This window comes from Neodiprion virginianus, chromosome 1 (assembly GCF_021901495.1).
Source record: "Neodiprion virginianus isolate iyNeoVirg1 chromosome 1, iyNeoVirg1.1, whole genome shotgun sequence".
NCBI lineage: Eukaryota > Metazoa > Arthropoda > Insecta > Hymenoptera > Diprionidae > Neodiprion > Neodiprion virginianus.
In genome coordinates, this window is record NC_060877.1 from 5,872,821 (window position 1) to 5,889,516 (window position 16,696).

The 16,696-nt window shown below is 38.9% G+C and overlaps 1 protein-coding gene and 2 long non-coding RNA genes across 5 annotated transcripts; 2 read left to right on the plus strand and 1 right to left on the minus strand.

The window, feature by feature from the left end:
* Positions 1–16: 16 nt before the first annotated feature.
* Positions 17–10,422, minus strand: LOC124308670 (pyruvate kinase-like). 3 transcript variants are annotated; one of them, XM_046771602.1, is made up of 9 exons: positions 10,203–10,422; positions 8,925–9,157; positions 4,333–4,368; positions 2,704–3,048; positions 2,421–2,607; positions 1,812–2,333; positions 1,343–1,681; positions 1,030–1,186; positions 17–400 (listed from the first exon to the last, which is right to left on the minus strand). In XM_046771602.1, exons 3-9 carry the CDS (start codon positions 4,357–4,359, stop codon positions 388–390), a joined length of 1,590 nt encoding a protein of 529 aa, XP_046627558.1. In that variant the 5' UTR covers positions 4,360–4,368; positions 8,925–9,157; positions 10,203–10,422; the 3' UTR covers positions 17–387. The 3 variants fall into 3 exon arrangements, with proteins under 3 accessions (XP_046627558.1, XP_046627569.1, XP_046627578.1); XM_046771613.1 differs by lacking the exon at positions 10,203–10,422 and adding an exon at positions 9,458–9,475; XM_046771622.1 differs by lacking the exon at positions 4,333–4,368.
* On the plus strand, positions 4,765–7,421 carry LOC124308725 (uncharacterized). The gene is made up of 3 exons (XR_006909070.1): positions 4,765–4,940; positions 5,398–6,560; positions 6,650–7,421. It is a non-coding gene; the product is annotated as an uncharacterized LOC124308725 (long non-coding RNA).
* A 2,168-nt stretch (positions 10,423–12,590) lies between the features above and the next one.
* LOC124308734 (uncharacterized) lies at positions 12,591–15,730 on the plus strand. Its single transcript, XR_006909073.1, has 6 exons — positions 12,591–12,836; positions 13,636–13,757; positions 13,911–14,037; positions 14,230–14,356; positions 14,621–14,708; positions 14,888–15,730. It is a non-coding gene; the product is annotated as an uncharacterized LOC124308734 (long non-coding RNA).
* The last annotated feature ends 966 nt before the right edge of the window (positions 15,731–16,696 follow it).

Sequence of the window (16,696 nt, forward strand, 5' to 3'; positions counted from 1 at the left end):
AAAGCTAAAATCCGAATTGTTTCATATCTATTTGCATCGTAGATTCATTGCAATAATTTATTCATAGACTATAATTATAATATAAGTTCTATGTTCACAGCTGGTTACATATACATTCTAGGTGCGTGTCACTTTTGTAGTTCCACTACAGTACGGATTTTCACTACAAAATCTAGCGTACGCGAAATAAACACCGGTAGTAATAAAAGTAGTAGTGGTAGTAATAGTAGCAGCAGGTATCCGAAGTGCGAAGACACTGTTATTTGCTCATATGCGGACAGATACACGTAATTGAAGTAAGAAACTTCCCGGAGCAGATGGATCTCAACTCCAACGCGAATCGTGGCAACAGGATACCTAGTGACCAATTCTGCGATGATCAAATGCTTAGTCCACCTTCCTGTAAGACAAAATTAAAAAAAAAATACTAGCTGAAATTAGAATTGCGCAATATAAAGGCAGAGAATCCATTAGAGTGACAACAGGATCAAGTATAGGTAAAGCTGGAAGGTAAAGGAAGTGTAATAAGCGGGATAAATTTGCATGCAATGTCGTGGATCTTGCGGTAAAACAGTTAATTAAGTATAACAATACAGCTATACTAGTAAAGACTTTGTATAACTGCCCGATCAGTGGCGTCACTTCCTGGTAGACTTGAAACTGTATTAATACGAAAAGTACTCGTAATTTACAAATAAATATGGTCAAACTATTTCAACTGTTTCATTTAAATTTATGAGGTATACTTTGATAAATCGGGATAAATTAAACATTCAATACTGTTGTAGAAGAAAATCTGTCGTAACATACAGGTTCAATAATAAGAATGAGTGAATAATTTGAAAACGAATGGTCGTTAACAACATGTAAATCAGGTAACACGAAAATTCTGGAACCAATAATAAAGGAACAACAACCATTATAGGTAAGTTTCATGCAGAGGATCAAATTGTGATATCTTCATAGGAATCGGAGTCACTCTCAATGGCACAAATTGGTTTCTCGCTGGTAAATTCCGGTTCTACGTACACGACACGAAGGGTATTCGTGAAACCAGAGCCCTGTTTCCAACCAGTAACAACAACGACAGTGTCGCCGGTCTGAATAAAGCCACGACCTTTGCCAAAGTTCAGACCGTACTGTACACGCACATCGACATCCTTCAACCAGTCAGGAAGTGGGGATTCTGCAAAAACATCAATGTGTGTAAATAAAAAATCACGATATAAGTTGGATGAGTCATGTTGCAACTGATCTAAGAATATCACAAAATATTTTTAGCCGTTTTAACATACTGCACTTGTTAAATCGAATTTCAAATACACTTTACAAAATTGTTTACCTGAGTAGTGAAGTGGCAGAATACCACGATACAGATGGCCTTGCCGCGCGACTTGTTCGAACCTGGTGACAGTAATAATTGGACACCTTGGTCTGTACTTGGAGATTAAATGTGCCGAGCGTCCTGAGGTAGTGATGACGATAATTGCAGAAGCTAGACATTTGATGGAAGCTTCGACAGAAGCAATTGCAACCGAGTGAGTAGCGTCGATGGGTGGTAATACATTTCTGCAAAGATCAGCGAAAATCTGGTTATGCCAGATTGCAGCTTCGGCCTCCTTACAGATATTGGCCATGGTCCGGACACATTCAAGAGGGTAGTCACCCTTTGCTGTCTCTCCTGAAATCCAAAATAACGTATACTAAAGTTCATAAGTGGCTTTATACAATGAATCAATTTAATGAGCAAGGTGAGACATATTTGCTATTCGAACTAGTTATTACGCAAGACTGGAGAGAATGTCTTTTACCTGAAAGCATGACACAGTCTGCTCCGTCCAGAATGGCATTTGCAACATCTGAAGTTTCAGCACGAGTTGCTCTGGGCTTCTTGATCATCGATTCCAACATCTGAGTGGCGCAAATTACAGGTTTTCCCTGCCTGTTACACCTGCTGATCATGCTTTTCTGTGCTAAGAATACTTTCTCTGGTGGTATTTCGATACCAAGGTCACCACGTGCCACCATGATACCGTCGGAGGCCTCTATGATCTCATCCAGATTGACCATGCCTTGCTGGTTCTCGATTTTTGAAATAATCTTTATGTTCTTCCCTGCTTCGCCGAGGATACCACGAATTTCTGTTAGTGCAGCTCCGTCGCGGATGAATGAAGCGAAGATCATGTCTACTCCCTGATCAACACCAAACTGAAGATCGGACTTATCCTTCTCTGAGACAGCTGGCAAGTCAACGGGAACTCCTGGTAAGTTGACTCCCTTACGAGAGCCCAAACTGCCGCCATTTTCAACAGTGCACGTAATCTGGTTGGAGCCTGAAGGAATGAGTCATTGTAAAATGATAAGGAATGTTTTTCGCCTTTATGTGGTTAGAAGAAAGTAATATTTCCGCAATTACTTACTGACTTGGGTGGCAATAAGAGAGATCAAGCCGTCGTCAACAAAGATGCGGTTTCCAACTTTGACTACTTTTGATATATTTTCATAGTCAACCCACACAATCTGTGCATTCCCTTTTTCTAAGTAAGCTTTGTCGGTGGTGAATTTGAATGTCTGTCCTTTCTGGAGTTCCACTTCTGCAGAACCACCCTAAAGAATGAAGGATTCAAAAATTAGAGTAATAATTATAGGTAAAATGTTGGGGAATTCTGAATCATACGGCTGTGTAAAACCTGCTTAACTTACACCCTCCAAAAGTCCAGTACGTATTTCGGGTCCCTTTGTGTCCAGAGCTATGCCTACTGGTACACTTGTCTTGGTGCGTTCCGAAACATTCTTCTGAGCCTGTCTCACATTAGCAATGGTTTCAGCATGGTACTCATGGGATCCATGAGAGAAGTTCATACGAGCAATGTTCATTCCAGTTTCAATCATTTTCTCAAGAGTTTCAACAGACCGGGATGCTGGTCCGATGGTACAAATGATGCCAGACAAACGGACGAAGGAAGCATGGGGCTCGATGTCAAGGGCACACATGTGCTCTAAATGACTTTGCGCATTGAGTGCAATGGTATTTGGCTTTCCTGCCATCTAAGTGTGAAAAAGGAAATATTTTTAGAAAAAAAAATGTACACTACTTTCACTGTAGCAAAATTGAAAAATAGTGTTTACGTGTTATAATCATAATTTTGCCGCAACAACGTGCTGTAGCAATTAGCCAACCTAACCACATGAGATGGTAGCGAGTGTACAATCAGGTCAAGCTGGCAGTACTAACGAATGCACCTATCGCTGATTATTGCATTGTGGATGAGTTTTCAAGCAGCTTCCATGTAACGATCATGCAATGGTGCTGTTCGTACATGAAGCCATACGAGTTTAAATTTCATAACTCCTCTTTTTAATAAAACTGAGATGACCTCTGTTGTGAATTATTTAATGAAGTTTTGTATTTGCAGAGTTTTTTGCATGTCGGGCATATTTATATAAATATCAGATTGTTTTCAAAACAACGAATTCTCATCCACTGACAGATGTAAATGCTAAATATATACATCATCCCGCTTTACAAAACATAGATACATTTGAATTATCTCCTCTTATACTTCTTAAACCTCCTTACCCGTTCATGGCAATTCTGGGACATAAAAGGAAAAAGAAAAGCTAGACAATAAGAAACATCGATGTGAATTTATACCGTGTATGAAAGCAAAACATTTACTACAACAGTGTGAATAGTTCAATTTAATTGGCACGTTACCCAAGGCTAGTTCATTACACCGGTGCTGTAACGATTATATTAAAGGTTTATTTTTACACATGCACATGTATATAAACGTACATCCTAACTCACAATGAGCTGTCGTTGATCTAGCAATGTATCATTGGACCAATAGCATAAAAATGACACCAAGACTCATTGTTAGAGTGGGTTTGCTAAAAGTTGGATGAAAAGCGCTACAGGACAGCTGATTACATAGAGTAGGTGCCGCTTTGTACATAAATGCATACTAAGCCTCTATGTATTTATAATATATAAAAAATTTCAAAAATTTTTAATCAGCGTACCGACTTGCACAAACAAGCGTAAAGAAAAGATTTTGAACTAGAAGAAAAAAAAAACTTTCCAATCTGCCTATACATACAATTGTACATGTATAATGTACTACATATAAATTTACATCGTAAAGTTAATTTGTATCATGCTCTCATCTACATATACGTATAATACACTGAAAACCGCGTAATTGAATGATTGTTATCGTAAAAAAATTAAAAAAAAAAAAATATGTATATATATATACATAAGCGTTCATCTCTATAAGAATAAACTATCCATGATCAATCCAGGGAGACGGTACGAAAAAATTATACCTTATCGTCGTCGGTACTCCAGACCATATCGGTGCGCTGCGTGAACAAAGTAGAAGCACGAATTAATGATAAACTATCGGTCTTCGGATATCGAGTAGGCGAGAAGTGTGCGACGAATGTAACGCGATGACGAACTGGCGTTGTGTTCCAAAGGCAGGTGATAAACGACAATCGCGTGAACGCAGACCGGAAGCTTTTCTTGCAATACAACACGAGACGCATCGATCTTCAAAAGGAGGGTCGCGGTAACTTCGCACAGAGAATCGTCGGCGCTGGTAGATCAGGGTGCGATATACCCGAGCCGTAGCTGGTGCTCGGATGGCAAAAATAACCGATCAGCATCACCGAAATTTGGCCGGAGGTCCACCCCGCCGCCACCACACTTGCAGGCATTGAGCTGTCTTCACTTTGAACACCTCTGTCATTGGAACACGGCATATTTTTACATAATTTCATTGCGAATCTTCAGCTGATCTACTCGCGGCGGCACGCAGTCGTCGGCGATCGTGCATCGAGGACAGTATTTTCTAATCGTTCTTCCACGTGCGGCACACGACCCTCCTTTTTTACATCGCATATGTAATGTACGATCGATTGAAATGATAACGGTGAGCGGAATGTCGTGCGAAGATTCTTTCTTCAAACCAACAAATTTCGGAACTGACAGATTCATCGTATTGGAGTTATTAAGGTTATCGTAACGACGATTCATGCTGAGGAAGAAGCGTTATTTCGCGATTTTCGAATTGTCTGAAAATCAGTAAACCGTAATAAAACAAAACACACTCATACTTCGAAATCTTAGTCTAGTTCCTTAAAAATCATTGTAAAATTAGGAAAATAGTGATTTTTCCCCAATGTTTCGTTACGATAGCATTACTAACTTCAACCTCGTACAGATTCGCCAGAAATTGAAATAAATCCGTACGTTTGTTCTCCAGTTTTCAATTTTCTTAATTTCAAACCCAAGTGGAGTAGGGTTCGTGTATTTCGCGGTCACGTACTCAGCACGTGAACTTTATTTGTTTTGGCAACGTCGCGTTTTTTAAAAATTTTTTTCATCAGATTTGAAAATGAGCATACACAGAAGAAGAGAAAAACATCGAACCACTCCGAATCACCGAATTAAAGAAAAATCTTAATGCCGCGCCGAAAATCTGAGTATCGTTGCTAGATGTGAATTGGTGATCTTGAAATTAAATACGTCAGTTTAAATTTAGCCTCGATAACAAGGAGGCAATGGCATTCGCATAAGAAAATACTGCCGGCGGAAATTGACCTAGATTATGGCGGTGCGCCTACAAACCCTATGTGATAGAGTTAATTGTTACTATATCACGCTGCATCTACTAGTGATGTAACGAATATTCGCGTTCGCATTCGCATTCGCATTCGCATTTGCAAAAATTTTACGAATATTTTTAGAATGTAATTGTCACAAATACTTCATATTTTGATTGTAAAAATTGTGAAAATAATATTAAATAAGACAAAAAACATTATATCGATACTGAACATTTGTTATAAAAGTTTGTCGTCACGTTTGAATCACACTCTAACCTCGAAATAATTTGTTTCTGTTATCAATTTATCGTTGAATAATCAAACAATCGGTTTAGTTCGGATCAGCTCGGCAATTTCCGGAATAAGATGCAAACCACGAAGTGACTTGAACAGTGTACCTGTCAGTCAATCAGTTGTCAATTTTTAGCCATAGAGAAATGGTGCTATGAATGGATAAAAATCTATATTCACATTCTCATTCGCGAATTCTTCAAAATTTACATTCGTTAGATTTCTAATATCTACTGTAAAATAGCACGTCGTCAGGATTTCGTCTCTTGATTCGGTCGGCCTCTAGATGGCCTCAGGATTGAGTCTCTTACTATGCATATAGCAAATTGACTGGATTTCACTGGTGTGTTGTGGATTGTAATAACGGTACAGGAAGAAGCTTGTGACTGCCTAATCTCAGACTTGTTATATGACGTTAGCAGGAAATAAAAGAAGAACATTTTCAAGCTTTGGGCTGATTGTAATTATATCATACCGAGAGGATTCCTTAAAAGGAAACGACCGTGCATTCAATTTTTGGTATATTGGTAATCATGAGGCCGACTGCCGCTGACAGGGACTCCGAAAACAGAGGTTACAGCTTGCGCTGTCAAAAATTAAGCTTTGTAAAAGTGTTCATCGAATCTGGTACATTTAGACATGATTATCTTACGGTAAGTCGAATTGTAAATCAACGTTTTTATTACAACGATAAAGTACTCGGAGAACTTGTTCCTGTGTGGATCCTACATTATTTTTGCAGCAAACTGCGTCGCAACGTGAGCTAGGTCAAAACCTGTCCTAAGAAATTCACCGCTGGAATTCGCAAAGTTATGGAGATGCCACACATAAATCGCTGAATGATGTCAAAATGCATCTAGCTTTATTGGATCTTTGGATTTGCTTGTTTTTGGGCAAGTACTTGTATGGCGATTGCGAATCTTGCAAGAGAAATAAAAACTGAGTAGGGGTATTATACATACATACATACATACATACATACATATATATATATATATATGTGACCAAGATAAGTTGTATCAATCCCTGCATTAAATATGTGACCTGTTCAGCTTCTTGAAAGTAACTTTGAGATTATCGGTTATCACTCTTACATACCAACATATCAGTTGCACGCGGAATTGATAAAAGCATTTTTGTCTTGGCAATTCACGATAAAATTGTTATATGCATAATTTCCTTGATCGTAATAACGTCAGTATAATTTTTGCCCACTTTGTACAGAAAAATGATAGTGTATTTATAACTGTATGCAATACTTTCAACAACCTTGCACAATAATGTGTCGTGTTATACTGGATTGATTTTATTGCCTATCACGTTTGTACAGGATCAAGTCATTTGAACTCTCGACAGATTTGTATTCTTGAATAAACTTCAACACAGAAGAAGACTTTTGAGTTAATAGGGTTAACAAGATTACCTCTTTTATTAACAGTGTAGCACGTTTGCTATACGCCTCGTCAAATTTCGTTTATATACAGATATCATTTAACGCATTTCAATACAGGTTTCCATACACCAATTCATTCCCAAATTAAATTATTCAATTTGTCTGCATCTTTTTTCACTGTAATAATTTTGGCCTTTCGTTTCCCGATTATCGATATTTAGATTTGATACATAGTATAAATTAGTGTTGAACAGCGTTATCGATTCCTAGGAATTCATTTCTGGGTGTCGAATGTCCGCTAACTACAACATAATGTGTGCCGTGTAGAGAAATTTTACTCTTCCACCAGCATAGTACTTAATTATTGTGAACACAAATCTATGTAACTATACATTTAATCAGTGTAGCTGATGTCACTCACACCAAGAAACCATTACGTTTCCCTTACGTGTAGATAAGGCGCACTTGCATGGGTCTTGACACTCAATTTCATATTGGTGTTAATAGATTACAGGGCCACTAAGGGCACATCGATGAGACAATTAGTCTTCGATATCTTGGCACATAACGAGAAGAACCATGGTAGATATTACAAATGGAATAAAGAGCTAAAAGCGTTCAGCATCGCATATAAGAAACTGTTGGCAGCTAATCTTATTAGAGATATAAGAAAAGCCTCGTGGTGAAAAAAAAAAAATACATCATAGATATTACTATCGATAGTTGATATTGAATTCTAAGTGGTGTTGACCTTGGCGACAATTGGTTAAGGTCACTGAACGGCACGAAATGGAGGCTATGATAAGTGAACCCCCATTCTGCTGAGTGTGTGTGCTGCAACTTTGTGGTAACATTCATCGAAAAGGTAAATAATGGCATTTAAATTTGTATCTGTCCCCATTTTCTTTGTTTTGAATTCGCACGTGGCAAATCACACTTTACGTAACGATTCACCCGTAACAAAATGCATCGACAATACAATCATCATAGCTAATTTTCGTGTATACACAGCATAATGTAAACCAATTGCGTCGACTGAAGATATCGTAATATGGTACCGTTTAGTGGCTGGTATTATTTAGCCAGAAGTATTTTTGTTTGAAAGAGTGTTTTATTGGTTGCACAAGTGGCTACCTTGTATCAATGGAAACCTTGAATGTGACCACAAAGCAGATGCCGGCTAATCGTAAACGAATTCGAGATGATCGAATTACATCGCAGTAACAGGTAAATTCTTTCCAAACGGATGTGACAACGTGTATGGACCGTCGGTTTCGTCAGCCGGATAGGGCCGCCGAATAGTTCAGATTGTCGTTATTCAACACGAGGAAGACAACGTGATTTTCCGTCAGACATCCGGATTCCTGTTCGTGCGCGTATCTGCGTTTGGTAAAAAGCGAATCGGCGTGCCGCTTTTCGCGGCAGCCCAATAACGTCTCGAATAAATATTCTCTAAATCGCCGATGAATGAATGAGAGGTGATGGACGGTAATGCGTTAGAAATCAAGACGTCTTCTCCTCCGATACTCCGATCGAGAAATGTATCGGTGCATTACAATGAATAGAACAGTAATTGCGAGGGAATTGTTTCCTCGACAATGATCAGAAGCGGAGATTTATTTACCTTGGGTTTCTTCGGGTCCGTTGAAGCTCGATGAATCAGGGAACGAGAGAATTGACGTTTTCACGGGGCCGTGGCTCGTGTCAGACTGAAGCTGAGGACACGGAAGGTCACCACCACTTCTACCGACACCGTTCCGTGTTCAACGTGACAACCGACAGCGCCCTCTCCTACACGGTGACTCCTTGCCGCTGCGATCGATAGGGAGGAACGTGGCGATAAGAACGCAGCTAGACCTGAAAAGTTCAAAATCCTGTTGGAATTTGGAGATTTGCTTCACCGACATCGCGTGTATTTACAAAAAGCCTAGCGTGAAAGCTCGCAGATAAAAGACGCTTCTACGTCGCCCGGGATTTTATAAAAAATTTCGAAAGACGCGCTATCTGATTAGATATCTCGTAATGGCACATTTTCTTCTTTTTTTTTTCATTCATTCAACATCTTACATCAGGTTTAACTCTATAAGACTGATTTATTATTTAATTCTCTTTCCGCAACTTTACGCATGTTTACTGTTATCGGGGTCGGAATCTTACCTGTTACTGCTGATCTCTATACATTCGATATATCTGCAGCAAGAGAATTTTTAGAAGTTTGTTTGAATTCACATTTATCATCTCTGGTTATACGAGTAGGGCAGCTCGCTGATTTGAAAACTACAATACTTGCCGGGTGGCAACGGCCGACTGAAAATCATACGTGTGTGCGTGCAATGGGTAATAAAATAGACGACTCGTATGATGGTTTATTGGCAGTGAACATAATATATATGGCTTCTGAGATTAAATATATCGATATTTATCATTGATCTTTCACGCTAGTCTATCGTGCGATTTGTGTCATTTTTTGTCCTCGATATCAGCTGTTTCGCAAGCGAAAACTAACTCGTAGAGAAAATTCGCATCTAGTAATTGGAAGTAACTTTTCTGTGTTCGTACGCCGCGCATACCTATGTATATTTCGTCTCAACTCTTTACACATGGATCGTATAATTGATTTACATGCGCGCGTAGGTAGTCACTGTATATATGGACTTGATACAAACGCAAGGTCGTATAGCTTTACGTAACAAGGCAAGGAGGGAGCGTTTTTTCTCACGACCTCACGTGAGGATACACAGTGACGTTAACGATCGGTGAGATCCAATATCGCCCTGATAAGAATTATACTGGTTCGCGATCGACAAGGGTCAAGCCTTGGCGAGTAGTTACTAGATGCGAATTGAATTAAGCGATCTGTTACGTCAAACTACGTATATCTATATGTGATATTCGTACGTACGTAAGCAACGTATGAGAGGCGGTCGGAAAGTTCACTGGCGGTAGCGGCGTGATGAGTAAAAAGCCTCTCCTGTTGCCGCTTCACGATCTGATTACGCAAATCTAGCGTTCAGCTGCAAACAAGGTTTAATCCCAACCTAACAAATTGAGTAATAGTGTTCAAATATCGTGCAACGCAACAGTTTATTTATCTAACAAACGGCGCTTCACAAATTACGGTTGTTCCCTACGCTTATTAACGCTCTACTCGAGATGCACGTGCAGCAAGTTGACTGCAAGTCTTCTATACCGACTGAGCATAACCTCCTTAGGCTGAATTTTCACGGGCGCTGGATTGACGCTACGGCAGCGCCACGCCGTCGGCGGCAAAAAGACGCTCACAAGAATGGGTACCGACGCAACGGCAAAATGCCCCGCATTGGAACTCACATGATTAGGTCAATAGATCTCAATTACATTGTTATTCGGAGAATTTAAAAATCTGGATGTGTTTATTGGGAATGTGAAAAAATGAAGAAAATGAAAAAGCAAAATGAAGCAGCTTATGGCTCATTCGAATCGCTCGCAATCGATACCTTTCGTAAAGTTACGTCGATGTAGTGTATCACAAAATCGATTCCAGGATTGTTCAAAATCGTCAAAATTTTTAACAAAAATCCGAACGGGTTGGCATTACTCTTTTCACGATTTTTTAAGCAGAAAACTTTTCATCCCTGAATCTATTCATACGACTGTTTCTAGATTAATCGGTCTTCAAGGATTCCAAAAAAGGCGTATAAATCCTCGTGTGACCAATTGCGGACAAAATGCAAAAAATTATGTGAAAGTTCAATAATTTATACATTTCAATCCAAGTTGCATAAAATATTAACAATATTTTTCATATCCTGCTTATGATAATGTACATCGCACTCCTGTGTCCTGTTATAATAATCAGCATTGTTATGTAATGTTTCGTCATACTTTTGCATTTCTTTTTGTCTTTCCCTTTTAGACTATTTAGTAACTTGTTAAATTACAACACACTGGCACACAAACACTTATACTAGAATGAAGGCATATTGAATAAATAGCTGAAACTTGGTAGCTATAAATTTGTGATCTATCTTCCCCACCTTTTCAAAAACTCTGTGTAAATTTCATGTATTTTATACGTAACTCTTGATCCATTGTTGGAAGTTAGCCTTACTTTTATTTGTGGGCAAAAAATATTTCGTCTCGGATTCGATTTGTATGACCCTTTCGTGAGACTCATTGGACCATCAGAAACGCAGAAAAGACCTCAAAAAGAGCTTAGGACCAACAGTAATGAAAATACGAACGAAGTCTTACATTGCTCAGCTGTAACTTTTGATAACTTGCTCGCAGCATATTCCATGGAGCTTGTCTAATACGTATAATACATAATATAACTCAGTCAACGTATTTTATTCGGCTAGAAGTCACCGGAAGATTTTAACCTATTGACGCCCGACCCGCGTGAAATTGGCAATTCTTTGAACTCTTACCGCGTTATGCGCAGATCGCATAGCATTCCAAGCTTTGACTATTCGGGACATAGCCGAGCATCGATATCTTATGATTAAAAAAAAAAACAGCTGTGTAACGCTGTTCGATCAGTGTATTTCCACTAAACTCACAATGAATAATAGACGAACGGCATGCAGCGTATGGCCCATGAAAGTTCCAAGTTACTGAAATAAAAACAGCCTGCGAAATGGAAGAGGAGTTTTGTGTTTCAAACTTTCATTCTTTAATGCACCTTCAGATCTTAGCGATTTCGATTCTCGACTCTCTGCATCGTGTATCGTTTGTTATTGTTTGTGCGGCTGACTTGCGATAAGTGCCAGCTACAACACAAAAATTGCGAATGGGCTTGGAATCGAGTATAATTATGACGCTTACGATTCCAATGGTGACGTGATTACAAGTTAGAACTCAATAATGATACCCTCTAATTCAGATGTATGAACATGCGTTTTACGTGTTCTTGATTAAGTAGCGTTCTCTGACACGGAATAGGTTATTGGAACTGGTTTTCGAGACGCCTGGAAGGTGAATGCACATACGGTTGATATAAAATCTTCCTATCAAAATACGACCATTTCCAAATCTACATTCGTATACATAGTGATGTACAAACACGTAATCAGCGATGTTATTTTGTTGTTTCAGTACTATGTTCATGCATCGACAGAAGAGGAGGACGGAGACTTTTCTTATATTTCCTTTAGGTTTGCGGATATTTTACGTTGACAGAATGTATCTTCAGTCGATTGTATTTTATTCGGCCGGAAGTTACCAGAAAACTTCAATTGTCGCCGAAGGCCGCGTGCAACAGTAATGTTTCGACCGGTTGGGCTTGTCTCCGAGCGCAGCACGCGTCAGTCGGTTCCGAGCAGCCGTAGTGAAGCTGTACAAGCAGTAAGTCAAGAATTCAGATTGCCATTTACAGGCTTTGTACTTATTCGGGACGTGGCCAAGCACTGATACGTTATGGTGAAAAAAGAAGGCTGTGTGAGGTTATTCGATCAGTGTATTCCCACGAAAGTGATTGCGAATAATATACAAACGGCATGCAGCGTATGGCCCATGAAAGAGCGGAGTTACTGAAAATCAGCCTGCGACATCAAAGGTAAGTTTCGTGTTTCAAAGTTTCATTCTAGTGTGCAACTTCAAGTTTTAGCGATTTCGATTCGCGACTGTCTGCGTCGAGTGTCGTTTGTTATTGTTTGTGCGGCTGACTTTCGGTAAGTGCGTCGTTGCATTGATAGCAAGTTTAACTCAGTCCATTTAGGCAACCAGCTACGACACGAAGAATGGGAATGGGCTTGAAATCGAGTTGAATTATTCTGCTGCAGATTTTTAGAATTTAGCTTTCCAAAACCCGTTGAACAGGTTATTGACAAATTGAAATTGCTCTTGGGCAGACTTTTGACTCGTTGCAAACGTTTTGTGGCAAGAAAATGCTCCGATAATCTTCCGTTGTGGTTTTCTTTCTAACATTCTGAAAACTCGGGCCTTGCGAGAGGTGACCTTCGTGCGAGTTGTCTGTGATTTCGGTTCGCGGATCGCGTCTCTTACACACGTTTGTGAAATGAAATGAATGTTACTGCGTAGTGAATTTTGGTGTCGTTTCTTACGTAACAAAAAACTGTAAGTGGTTGCATCTGTTTCCGAATTTTTTTTTCTGAATATCAAGCGGTAGACGGATCCTCGATTTTGTAATTCTTTATTACCATGTAACAAAAGCTAACGCATCACGGTGTTACTATCGTTTCGAAAGTTCGAGTGAATCTAAATCGTCAACTGTTATTGATTCCTCAAACCTGTCATGTTTTGGACAACTATGGGGAATTTTGAATACTATTGAAATTGTTATTAAAGTTACATTAAGTACTAACAAAATATTGTGTTATCTTATCTGATTGCAGAAAGAAACTGCAACAATGTTGATTGCCGTTAGTGATTACATAGATCGAAAGTTCCTGTCAATAAATCTTGGAAGACATCAGTGGGTAGCAGAACTGATGAATTTATTGCATATAAACAACAGGTATAAAACAATCCCAATCATTTCGCACTTTTTTATGTGAGGGATATGATTTTCCAAAGTTTGGCATAAAACCAAAATTACACGTGTTTAAAAGTTGAGTAAATGGTTGTTGAATTAGATCAAATATTGACAAAATTTTTCACCTGATTACAGAATTGAACTACTGCATAAATGATCGAGGCTTGCGAGTATCCGCATTAAGTGACCCCGGTAATACAATGTTGGAAAACTAAATGCAGAAGCTGAACAGGCCGTAATTCTGTAGAAGACTAGAGAACAGGTACACATTTGAAATCGTTCTAGATTATACTTTTGGGTTATTTTAAATTCAAAAGATTTGTCAGTCAATTGAAATTAATAGGTTTTCAGTTTTTCATTATGTTAAAAAAAAATAATAGTAATTTTTCAACGCCTTATATATTATTTCTGCAAAACAAATACTAATAAAATGTTATTTCTTATGTGTTTACAGGGGCACACTACATTGTAGCACTATCGACCACATTAAGTGATGATCCAAATAATGTAACCCAATCAATCGATATCTGACAAGAAACTAAAAATTAAACCACATGCTAGGCAGTGAATAGAAGTGAAAGGTACATATTCGATATGATTTTTAATTACCATGTCCCTTTTGACAGTAAATAATTTTAGCTGGTCACTAATTTTAGGCATTTTTTCAGTATCTGTTCTTGTTTTGTTAGACCCCTAGTATTTATTTCTGCAGATCATTTATAAATGAATCAGAAATCACTGAAATATCATGCAAATAACTTATTTTGACACAGACAATTTGTAGTGACATAAAATCTGATCCAAGTACATTGTGCGAGTAACATTTTATCATATTCTTATTGCAGTGTGAAAAGTGTGTCCAACCACCATACAACCTGAGATGCTACAAGAAGTACTACACATACATGCAAAGTGCGGAGCAACCCGGAGGAGGTGAGAAAATTTATTTTAATTATTGTTTGATAATTCAGTATGGTACATTTGAAACCTAACTTTTGTCATTGCGTAGCATGTGTTGAATATATATAAAAATAGACAACAACAACAATTTATCTGAGAACTAATAAACCAGTTTGCTAAATTAATTTGAGCTTCGTTTTTCGCTTTTTCAGAGTTAAGCAGAGACATCCGAGTAACTTCTCCATTACTCAGCAACATTGGTGAGTTTGCATGTGTTAGGTTACGGGTATTTCCCTGGGACTCCTCCATCCCGTGGCGTGGCGGTAACACTGTTACACGAATCTGCGATTTCTTAGATGCATGGATAGGCTCATTCATGATCGCAACGATGCTTGACTTCAAGTTGAATCGTTTTTTCTTTTTGTGCAGTAGACCTATTCTACCATAGTGACTCAATGTTAGAAATTTTGCACGTTGCTGAAAGTGGAATGAGCATCGCGGCAGGTTACCATCACTTACTCGGTGTTCGCGAAAACATGTATGTTTAGCTACAAATATAAGTACCTACCTGTGTTTGAATTTTCAAATGACGTCGTTTAAGTGGTGGATACACCTGAGGCTTAAACATATTCCAATGATTGTTTAATCAATAACATTTCAAAGTCTGAAAGAACGTAACATATTCAACTTGCATGATATATTTTGAATCATTTTCAATTTTTTAATACTCTGCAACTGTCGTACAACCACAGGCTTAGCCCGCTTAGAAAAATGCTGATTAGCATACAGGATGTCTTTAATCCGTCTTACAAAAGGTTGATGTACCGGTAGTCAGCCAGCAATCACTAAAATAGTACTTTCGCTGACTTACGGTACAAAAACATTTTTCTCCCGACAGATAACTAATGAAAAAGTAAGTCACAGTGACCACGGCGCAAATGAGGAAGAATGATGTGTGTTGGAAAGAATGGAGAATCGTTTAGAGCGAATATAGGTAATCGGGTAGGTAGGTGGTCGTTTTGATATCCGTCGTGGGGTTTAATGTAGATGTGCGTGTGAATCTCTTTTCAACATTTCCGTTGGGTGGTTCCGTTGGGAATCAGGCAAGGGTAGGAAGGTCGCGACGTACCGCGATGTTACTAACTTTTGTAATCCACAGCGTCAAACGATCACAGTAATTTTCCTCCAGAAGCACGTGAAATACTCGGTATAAGAGTGTCCAAACTATTAGTGAGATTTCCAATTTTAACGAAGTTCAATTACCCATTTTTTGTCGCTCTGCAATCATTTTCCAGTCGTTATTCAATTTAATTACTCAGTCAGCATCGATAACGAAACCAATCAATTGATCTCTGTGATCGTCTGAATGGGCAAAACGCATCTCTGGACCATCTATCGCGTTCCGTGGTACGCTGGATGGGGAGAGATGCTGAGCTCGAAGACTTCGCGTCGAAGAGGACCGCCGACCGCCACGCCACACAATAATGCATGTCCTCCAACCTCCCTCCCGGACTTGACTCGCATCTCAGAAGAACAATTCGCATCGCAATGTGTCGGATGCAAAAAGACGCAGATGCGGATTGGGTTTCTACCAAATTTTGCGACAGGTCCTAGATATTTAAGGTTTTTGACAGGTTAATTGGTCGCGCCTTTTTGCGCGTAGATTAATCACGGAAATCGGACGCGTCATTTGCTCGATGATTGATAATCAGGGTGGCAACAGATCGGGAACACCGGGGAAACCGGGAATAGTCGGGGAATTTTTTCCATCGGGCAAAATCAGGGAATTATGATGGACCGTCGGGAAGAACGCACTTTTTTATAAATTGCTTTCAAACTCCAGCAATTCTTCGTAAATACAACTGAGCTAACCGTCGGAAATGGTATTGTTCAATTTCTAATCATTCGTGTGAAACGAAGCAAAGCTGTGTTTATTAGATCCAAATTTATATATTTAAGGTGCACAACTTCTGGATTTTTTGGCTGTAAAGGCTGCCCATAATTATCTAAGTTTCGTGGGT

Excerpts from the sequence above, each read along its gene's own strand:
- LOC124308670 (XM_046771602.1), bottom strand. The coding sequence starts at position 4,359 with ATGGTCTGGAGTACCGACGACGATAAG. Across the intron at positions 2,334-2,420 it reads TCTTATTGCCACCCAAGTCA|GCTCCAACCAGATTACGTGC; the intron begins GTAAGTAATTGC and ends TCATTCCTTCAG. Across the intron at positions 1,187-1,342 it reads TCTGCCACTTCACTACTCAG|AATCCCCACTTCCTGACTGG; the intron begins GTAAACAATTTT and ends ATGTTTTTGCAG.